Genomic DNA, 10025 nt, shown 5'->3' with positions numbered 1-10025 from the left:
GATGATAGATAGATAGATAGATAGATAGATAGATAGATAGATAGACAGATAGATAGATACATAAAAATAACCAGTTGAGCCTAAAGAGGATGCTAGGATGCTAGAGTTAAGGCAGTGGGGTCTTGAACACTTAAGAAAGAAAGTCGAGGGGCTTGCAGCTGGGTGTGAGAGCACCAAACTGGCCAAATAAGAGGAAGGGTAGGGATAGGAGGAAAGACAGTATCATAGGCTGTCTTGCTCCCAGAAAGCCCTTTGCCTGGGGAACATTCAGAAGGCACTGTTGTCTTCCATGTATTCTAATAGTACTCATTACCACAGACCAAATTGTACTAATAGTGTTTATGGTCACAGACCAAACTAAAGATGGCTTCAAAAAAGCTTCCACCTGTCTACCCCAGACCACCCAGCATACAAACAGCTAAATAAGACATACCCAAGAAAAACTGCAACTACATCTTGGTGGCTGTGATTATGTGGACTCCTCATAGACCATAAAGGGAAATAGTCCAGGGTAAAAATGACAAACTAGTCACAAAACCAAGAAACAATATGAACATGGTTTAATTAACAGCTAGCAGACACCAACGAAGTCCAATACCAGCAACACATGCAAGGTCAACAGTGGGCAGCCCTGTCTGGGATTGGTGGCAGCCAGTGGATGAGCTAAAGTCAGAACTGGGGCCTTCAGTACATATGCATAGGTACTCCCTAGTAGGGAACACCATATGTGAACAGCCCTGATTGTCACCCTGGTTGGGCCAGGGAAATGTGCAGACTATGGAGTTTCCCAGTTGACTCAGCCCCCAATATACTCAAAAAAAACTAACCTCAAGAAAAATTACCTCACCTTTTGTCCAGTTTCTGCTGCAGACCTGTAAAAAGCCCCTGAGCAGCAGATCAAAAGCAGCCCACTGGGGTCCCCTCCCACTGGCACTGGAGTCTCAACTTGCCTTATCTCTGCAGTAACTTTTTAAACCTTTCTTCTATAAGCCTTCTTTTGAGAATAAAATTCCTTTTTAAAACTAACCTTTTACTGACTGTGGATTTCATTTTTTTTAAGTTGGTGAGACAAAGACCTAGTAAAACCATGCTGTATTACCATGAATATCTGACACCCTAATTCCTGTGTTAAACCCATCTGAGACAAAGTCTCCATCCCAAGACCCCGATTGGTCCAATGTTTCAGTTTCAGTATTTAACATTCTGCTTCAAGTGGATATTTTGTGTCAGAAGCAGAAGGAAAGTATGGTATAAACACAAAGCCTGAACTCAACTGTTTGAATAAGGCATATGGTAGACATGGGGGTCTTAGTGTGTGGAGGGGTGTCTAAATGTACAGTAATACATGTATGCGTACCCACAGAAGCCAGAAGGAGGTGTCTAATTTCCTGGAGATGGAGATACAGGCAGCTGTGAGCTGCACAACATGGATGCTAGAAACAAAGCCTGGATCCTCTGGAAGGACAGTCAATGCTCTTAAAGGCTGAGCCATCTCTCTAGCCCTCATGTCAGTGAGTCTTCTACAGTTACTTTTCCCATCCGGTGGCAGAATAGCCAACAGTAATCACTTAAAAGAGGAAGGGTTTCACACAACAGACTGCTGGCAATGGTCGAGAGACAGCCCGAACTGACCTACACTGGTGATGGGATGGCCAAACACCCTAATTGTCGTGCTAGAAACCTCATCCAACTACTGAGGGATCTGGATGCAGAGATCCATGACTAGGCCCTGGGTGGATCTCTGCGAGTCCAATTAGCGAGAATGAGGAGGGTTTATATGAGCGAGAATTGTTGAGACCAAGGTTGGATAAAGCACAGGGACAAATAGCCAAATGAATGGAAACACATGAACTATGAACCAATGGCTGAGGGGTCCCCACTGGATCAGGCCCTCTGAATGGGTGAGACAGTTGATTGGCTTGATCTGTTTGGGAGGCATCCAGGTAGTGGGACCGGGTCCTGTGCTCATTGCATGAGTCGACTGTTTGAAACCTGGGGCCTATGCAGGATTGCTTGGCTCGGCCTGGGAGGAGGGGACTGGACCTACCTGGACTGAGTCTACCAGGTTGATCTCAGTCTGTGGGGAAGGCTTTGCCCTGGAGGAGATGGGAATGGGGGGGGGGGGGCTGGGGGGAAGGTGAGAGGGAGGGGAGGGGGGAGAACAAGGGAATCCGTGGCTGATATGTAGAACTGAATTGTATTGCAAAATAAAAATTTTAAAAAAAAGAAAATATCTAATTTTTTTTTAGTTTTTTTTTTTTTACCAGACCGTTTAATAAACTTTTGTTTTGTTTGTTTTTTAGAGGCCTTGGACTTTTGAAGTGTTGTAATTTGTAAAGACTGGAGGATTTTAAAAATTATACTGTGTTTCATATTATGATATTAAGATAAGAATTTAGGGAACAAGAAATAAATGGTTATGGTGTACAGGTGAAAAAAAAAGAGGAAGGGTTTATCTTAGCTTGTGTTTTTAGGGAATATTAGTTCAATACAGTGGGAAAGGCATGGCAGTTGGAGCATCTTCATCTGTAGTGGCAGGAGCTTGCAACTGCTGCTTCTCACATCTTGTTGCATCAGAAAACAGAGAGCTCGGACTGGCACCAAAAAGAGTATATAACATTCAAGACCCACACCTAGCTATCAGTAGGCTAAGACCCATTTCTCCAAGGTCCCACAACCTTGTCATTCACTGAGGACTAAGTATTCAATCACTTGAGCCTGTGCAAGGCATTTCTCACTCAAAGAGATCAGACTCTTGGTCCAAGAATTCTTAGATGTCCCTGAAGGTTAGTCTTTCTTTCTAGAAACTCAAAGATTGGTGCAAATGACTGGTCTCATGGCATGGTTCTCAGGTTGGACCAGTCATTGGTTGGCCACTCCCACAATCTCTGCACCACCCTTACCCGAGCACCTCCCATAGGCAGGACAGACTGTAGGTCAAAGACTGTGTTGCTGGTTGGTGTTCCAATCCCTCCACTAGAAGTCTTGCCTAGTCACAGAAGATGGCCAGTTCAGGGTATGTATTCACTGTTGCTAGGGGGCTTGTCTGGGGTCATCCTTGTAGACTCCTGGGAGTTTCCCTTGCACTGTTTCCATCTGACCCCAAAATGCACCCCCTTTGCAGTCATCTCTTCCAGTACTCTCCCCCTCCACACACCCTCCCAACCCTACCTACCCCTCATGTTCCCATACCCACCCACCCCCAGTCTACCCATGAGATCTCTTCTATTTCCCCTTCCCAGGGAGATCAAGGAGTCCCTCCCCACACTGGGCCCTCCTTGTTACCTAGCCTCTCTGGGTCTGTAGATTGTAGCATGGTTATCCTTTACTTTAGAGCTAATATCCACTTATATGTGAGTACATACTATGTTTGTCTTTCTGGGTTACCTCACTCAGGAAGATTTTTTTCTAGTTCCATCCATTTCCAAAACATATACAGAACTCAAGAAACTAGACATCAAAAAATAATAATAATCCAATTAAACTGGGGTACAGATCTAAACAGAAAATCCCCAACAAAAGAATCTCAAATGGCTTCGAAACATATAAAGAAATGATCAACATCCTTAGCCATCATGTAAATAAAAACAACTCTGAGATTCCATCTTACACCTGTCAGAATGGCTAAGATCAAAATCACAAGCAACAGCTCATGCTGTTGAGGATATGGAGCAAGGGGAACACTCCTCCATTGCTGGTGGAAGTACAAACTTGTACAGCCACTTTGGAAATCAATATGATGATTTCTCAGAAAATTGAGAATCAATCTACCTCAAGACCCAGATATACCACTCTTGGGCATAAACTCAAAGGATGCTCCATCATACCACAGGGACACTTGCTCAACTATGTTTATAGTAGCTTTATTCATAATAGCCAGAACCTGGAAACAACCTAGATGTTCCTCAACTGAAGAATGGATAAAGAAAATGTGGCATATTTACATAATAAAGACTTTCTATTGGCTTAAACCCATGTCTGAGCAATCTTCTCTGGTGAATACAATATTAAGGTTTTTCTTTTCTTTCCTTCTCTGCCTGTGTTCCTTCATCACACTATCCTCACTCACTGTGGTGGTTTGAATAAGAATGGCCCTCATAGGCTAATATAGTTGAATACTTAGTCACCAGGGAGTGGCATGATTTGAAAGGATTAGGTGTGGCCTTGTTGGAGGAAGTGTGACACTGGGGGTGGGCTTTAAGGTTTCAAAAAGCCCATTCCAAGCCCAGAGTTTCTTTCTTCCTGCTGCCTGTGGGTCTGGATGTAAAACTCTCAGCTACTTCTTCAGCACCTTGTCTGCCTGCATGCCACCATGCTCTCTGATAAACCTCTGAAACTGTAAACAAGCCCCAATTAAATGCTTTCTTTTATAAGTGTTGCCATGGTCATGGTGTCTCTTCACAGCAATAGAACACTAAGAAACTCACCAAGCCTATGAGCCTTGACTTTAGCTAAGCAGTCTACCCTCATCTCCCTACACCTCCCCCACTTTGCTGCATCCCCCTCTGTTAAAGGTTGAAGTGCCCTTATGATGGAAATGGAATCAGGCTGAGCAGATCCCTCTTAAGAAAGGAACTTTGTCCAATTGTAGAGTCCTGGCTGCAGAGTCATCAGTGGCCAGCCCAAGTTAGAAGTAGCCTCAGCTCCAAGTGGCCTCCCACCCCCCAGGCTCATGTCCTTCTCAGTTGACAGAGTAGGAGTGAATGAGGCCAGATTTCAGGTGTTTCAGTTCAAGTGAGACAACTCCACAGGGCTGTGTCCAAAGCTCAGTTTCTTCTGCTTGATCCCACCCCTTTCGCTTTCCTTCACAGGGTTGATTCTCTTGCAGTGAACCTCCTGCCAGTTCATGTTTACCCCCATACAGAGAAAAAACTTGGAAAACCTAAACTGAGACATACCATCTTCAATGAGCTCCCTTCTCTTGCCATTCTAATTAAGCTACTCTTTATTCTTCCCATATTTCATCTGTGTGTGTTGTTATTTTTGTTTTTTTTCTTTAAAAAATACATCTTATTATTTGATAGCTTCAAACATTTATTCAGTGTATATTGATCATATCAATCTACCACTACCTCCCTCTAACTCTCCCTAGTGACCCCACCCCATTCCCTTTTCAACGTCATGTCCTCTTTTTATTGTATTTATTTTTTATATTATATTTTATTTTATTATATAAATTTTTTATTATAATTAATAACCCTCTGAGTCTAATTAATGCTGCCCAGGCATCAGTGGTTTTGCCCAGCAGCGGACACTGAATTCTACAATACTGATCTGCTAACAGCATGACAGTTACGGGGGTAACCAACTGCTTACTGATTGGCTATGAAGTCTGCATCGTGAGAAAGAATTCATGCCTGGGTACTGTAACTGTAGCCCAAGTTAGAAGTAGCCTCAGCTCCAAGTGGCCTCCCACCCCACCAGGGTACTGTAAACCTGGTCAAAGCCTGTGGCTATAGAAATCATAGGCCATGGAAGGAAACCTGTTGTTTCACAAAATGGTCATTCTGTCAAAATGCATTCTAAATATTTGTAGTTATAAATAGATTTGTGGTTTTTTTCAGAACTATTTTTTTTTTTACTTTGATCAGAGAAACTTCTTCATGCTGTGGGTAATGATTAATCCAGAGACTCTCAACTGGCCAAAGTGCCAAGTATAACTAACTCTGAGTGCTCAACTGTGGATAAACCATCTGTATCAATCTCCCACCAAAGCTCAGGTAATATAATGGAAGGGAAGGGCTGAAAAATTTTAAGAGTTGGTGGATGGGGAGGAAAGCTGTAAAATGCTGATTTCTGGGCACAGGAAGGCTGTGGACTTCATCAACTCATGGTAGCAATAGTTACCTGCACAAGATCAAGTAAGTCAAAACTCCATCACAGATGGAGGCAGGGCCACTAAGTCTCCACCCCTATTAGAAGAGTCATTGGCTGTTTCAAATGGGATAATCACTCTCTTTGAGTGACATGGCCACTGGTAGGCTGCACATGTCCCAGGAGATATAATCATCCCACTTTCTCACTTTACCTCCCTCCAGATCATCATTCACAAGAAAGCCAAGACCATATCTCCAATCTTCTTTTTTTAATATCTATAGATGTTTTGCCTGCACATATGTGTGTGCACCACATGCAAGCAGTTCTCACAGAAGCCAGAAAGGGAGCCAGATACCCTGAAATTGACATTACAGATGGTTATAAGCCACCATGTGTGTGCTGAGAATCAAACCTGAGTCCTCTGGAAGAACAGCAGCCAGGACTCTTAACTGCAGAGCCATCTTTCAAGACCCATAGTTGAGTGTTAAGGATCCTTGTTTAGGATTTCCTGAGTATTAACACGCTTTCCTCTGGGTTGAAATGTTTCAATTCAGAGAAAATTACTACACAAATACTAAAAGGAAAAAAAAAGCTAAAATAAATTCAAGTGGTCCCCAGAGAGTAACATAAACAGAGAAACCATAGGCAAGAGGATAAGACATATATTATTCTTCTACTTTTACTTTATTTCAGTCATATACATTGAGGCTACTGGGTCATAGATCAGATGACATATTCTATAGTTCTACCTAATGGACTTCAAAGCAAGAAAAGCTGGGAGGAAGGCATGACAAGAATTCATTATCTTGAGTGATAAAGTGGCTGAAGTGCCCAGATCCATGTGAGTATGTAAGGGATGGAGTCCACGAACCACCTAAGGTAGAGACTCACTTGAAGCAGCCAAGGGCAGATCAGCACAGGGGCAGAGGGTTTCTGGGAATGGCATTTCAGTCACCTGGCTGAGCTAGGGATTTGGGGGATCCTGTCTTCTCCCCCTACTCCCCCCAAGCTCAAGATATTTTGCAGGGGATTAGTTCCCCCCAGGGATCAGCTTGCTCTAAACCTTGATAATCCAGATTAGTGGTTTAGCTCAGTTCCCCTTGGTTATCTCACACTGGGACAGAGACATGGGTGTTTACAGGGGAGCAATGAACTGTGCTTCTGGGAAATTGGGAAAACGCAACCTTGAAGGCCTCCTTCCTGAGGCATTTCCAAGCTGAGACTTATCAGGATCCCCATTACAGCCCTGTGACTGGTGGGACACTCTCTTGCCAAGAGAAGGAAACAGGGTTGTTGTTAGAGGAGCCAGGAGGAAAGCAGGCTCGATGTGGAACTTTTTGAAAGATTTTCTTTTCTTCCTGCAGGCTGTGAAAAAGTTCCCCACACCACCTTTTCCCAAGGGAGACATGGAAGGAGAATCTGCTGGGAAACAGAGAATTAGGGAAAGCTGTCATAGCCCCTGGAATGTTTGAGTGGCAGCTGGATCCTAATGCAGTTCCTACTTATGGACACAGTCTTCCTTCTAAATCTGCTTCTATAGTTGTTTCTGCTCCCCAAAAGCAAAGCAACTGATTGCAGTTACACCCAGGTCCATAACATGGCAAGTCCACTCCCACCCTCTACCCTTCAAGGGCTCCTGGGAATCCAGTCCCATGTTGACAAGGCAGTGTGTGTCTGGAGCTTATTACCTCTTCAACGAGACATCATCTTCACAAACTCTGAAAAAGAAAATTTCCTGTGAAGCTCCTCTTAGTAAAAGCAACTGGGGTTACTTTGGGGAGATTTTCCCGTGTTGTAGGTAGTGACATCCATCTTTAGGAAATGACTTGAATTCTCTATGACACAATGTCCATAAAAATCATACTAAGTGCTTATAAATAGAAATTATTAGTTTCATTTATTTCATCTTTTATTGAAATTTATTTCATATATGATATTTATGCCATCTTTTCTTTTTCTTGTGTGTGTGGTATATGCATGTATGTACAGGTGCATGTGCACCCACACATGCACATGGGGAGGCTAGAGGAGGGTGCCCAGTGTCCTCCTCCAATGCTCCACATCTCATTCCCTTGAAGATGGGTCCCTCCCCAAACCTGGGGTTCACTAGTTGTCGTTGTTGTTGTTTTAATGTGCATTGGTATTTTGCCTACATGGATGCCTGTGCACCACATGCATACAGTGCCCAGAAGATCTCACTGGAACTGGAGTTGTGAACTGCCATGAGTTCTGGGTTCTCTGGAAGAGCAGCTAACACTCTTGACCACTGAGCCATCTCTCCAGACTCAACCCACCAATTCTTTGTTAAGCTGATAGCCAAGGAACTGCAGTGAACCTCTGATCTCCACCACTATCCCCCACCAGTTACAGCCATGGGGCCACGCCTGAATATTTTTTTTCACATGGGTACTAGGTATCCAAACTCAGGTCCTCATGCTTGGGCGGCAAAAGCTCTTACCCACTGGGCTATATGTCTAGCCTTTGTTGCATATTTCAACCCTCCTGGTGCCATCTTACAGAAAAGAAATAGAGGCTAGTAAGGGACACTGGCTTGTTCAAGATCAAGTAGACAGTGAATAGAATGCCTTGAATGAACAGATTGCCCATTACTTTGTCTAGACGTAATGTCAGATGAATTTGCTGGCTCCACCACATCTTGAGGTCATCTTATCCTTCCCTTGCTTGTAGTTGGCCTAAAAATCTGATAGCCTCACCTCCACCTCTTCCCCATTCTCACTGATGCACAAAGTATATCTGAGACTGATAAGATCCAACGGGTACCCAACAAATTTACTAAGTTCCCATTTGGGGACTTGCAGAGCAGACATGGCTTTTAAAAGACCCCTCTGAATGGCCGGGGAGCTGGATCCATGGGTAAGAGTGCTTGTTGCAAAAGCATGAGTAGCTCAGTTTGAATCCCTGGTACTCACATTAAAATTTCCAGTGTGCACCTGTAACCATAGTGCTGTGGGAGGTGGAAAGAGGAAGATTGCTGGGTCTTGCAAGTTACCAGCCTAGCTTCAGATTCAGAGACAGCCTTGTCTAGAGGGAATAAAGTGGAGAGTGATAGAGATGGACACCCAATACCCTCCTCTGGTCTCTGTGAGTGTACATACACACACACACACATTGTACATTTGCCTCACACACAAACACCAGCAAAAGGAAGGGGTGGGTGGGAGATCCTCAGCTGCTCTGCAGCATGGAAACGAACATAAGATACATTCCATGGAAAAGAACAAAAAGGCCTGTCAGGTTTAATGTACTCAGGCAAGGGAAAGGGGAGATTCTTGGCAAAAGGTGATTGGCATGTGTCTTTGAAGGATGTCTTAGAAGTGCAACAAGTGGACAGGAAGTGAGTTACAAAGGAAGAGAAGTTAAAGGATAAGCAACAGGAAACACATTTCCCCAGGACATACCAATTCACAGCATAGTTGCAGAAGACAGAGATAGGTGAGCTGAAGAGGCATTGACTTGGAGAATAGACTACACATTTTGGCCCCATGCCTGAAGGCAATAGCTAGATGCTGAGTACTTTAAACCAGAGAATATCACAATTTAAACTTGATGTAGCCAACGTATGCCTCCCTCAGGTATGATCCGACAGTGTACTAGTTTATAGTTATTATCAATTTGACACAATCTAGAGTTGTCTAGGAAGAGGAAAACTCAACTGAAGAACTGCCACAATCAGATTGGCCTGAGAGCATATCTATGGGGCATTGGTTGGTGGCTAACTGATTGATGCAAGAGGTCCCAGTCCACTGTGGGCAACACCATTCTGTGGGCAGGCGGTTTCTGCATGAGAAAGCTATCTGAGCAAAGGCCAGGGAGTGAGCCATTTTATCACAGCAAGAGAAATGAAACTAGAACATTCAAATGCAAACTTGGAGAGCTATACGGAGAGGGTGACTTGGAGAACCACATGGGGAAGGAACAGGTGCAGATTCCTGGATTTCTGTCCAGTGTATTACCTTCAAAGTCAACAGTGCCATCTCCATTGATGTCAGCCTCCTGTACCACTTCAGAAATCTCCCGGGGTGTGAGCTTCTCTCCCAGCAGCCTCTGCATGGCCTGCTGCAGCTCTGCCAATGTGATCTCCCCATCTCCATTGGCATCAAACTAAACAGAAGCAACGAGGCTAGATTAGCTTCAGTGGTGATTACAGCCTCAGGGAAGGTCAGGGTTCCAGGTCATTCACTGGAGGT

General features: G+C 44.0%; 1 protein-coding gene across 2 annotated transcripts in view; it reads right to left on the bottom strand.

Moving 5' to 3' along the window:
* Nucleotides 1–7124: 7124 nt before the first annotated feature.
* LOC128095438 (calcium-binding protein 5) overlaps nucleotides 7125–10025 on the bottom strand; it is a 53949-nt gene continuing 51048 nt past the window's right edge. The window contains exons 5-7 of one of the 2 annotated variants that reach the window (XM_052714384.1): nucleotides 9792–9939; nucleotides 7506–7535; nucleotides 7139–7236 (exon numbers count right to left, since the gene is read on the bottom strand). In XM_052714384.1, the coding sequence (XP_052570344.1) occupies nucleotides 7510–7535; nucleotides 9792–9939 (174 nt within the window). In that variant the 3' untranslated portion in view covers nucleotides 7139–7236; nucleotides 7506–7509. Of the gene's footprint in view, nucleotides 7536–9791; nucleotides 9940–10025 lie in introns of both variants that reach the window. The other variant, XM_052714383.1, reaches the window with a different exon arrangement.

This window comes from Peromyscus californicus, unplaced genomic scaffold (genome assembly GCF_007827085.1).
Source record: "Peromyscus californicus insignis strain IS unplaced genomic scaffold, ASM782708v3 Scaffold_4__1_contigs__length_199733344, whole genome shotgun sequence".
Classification (NCBI taxonomy): domain Eukaryota; kingdom Metazoa; phylum Chordata; class Mammalia; order Rodentia; family Cricetidae; genus Peromyscus; species Peromyscus californicus.
Note: the sequence above shows the minus strand (reverse complement) of the source record. Positions and strands in the feature narration are given on the sequence as shown.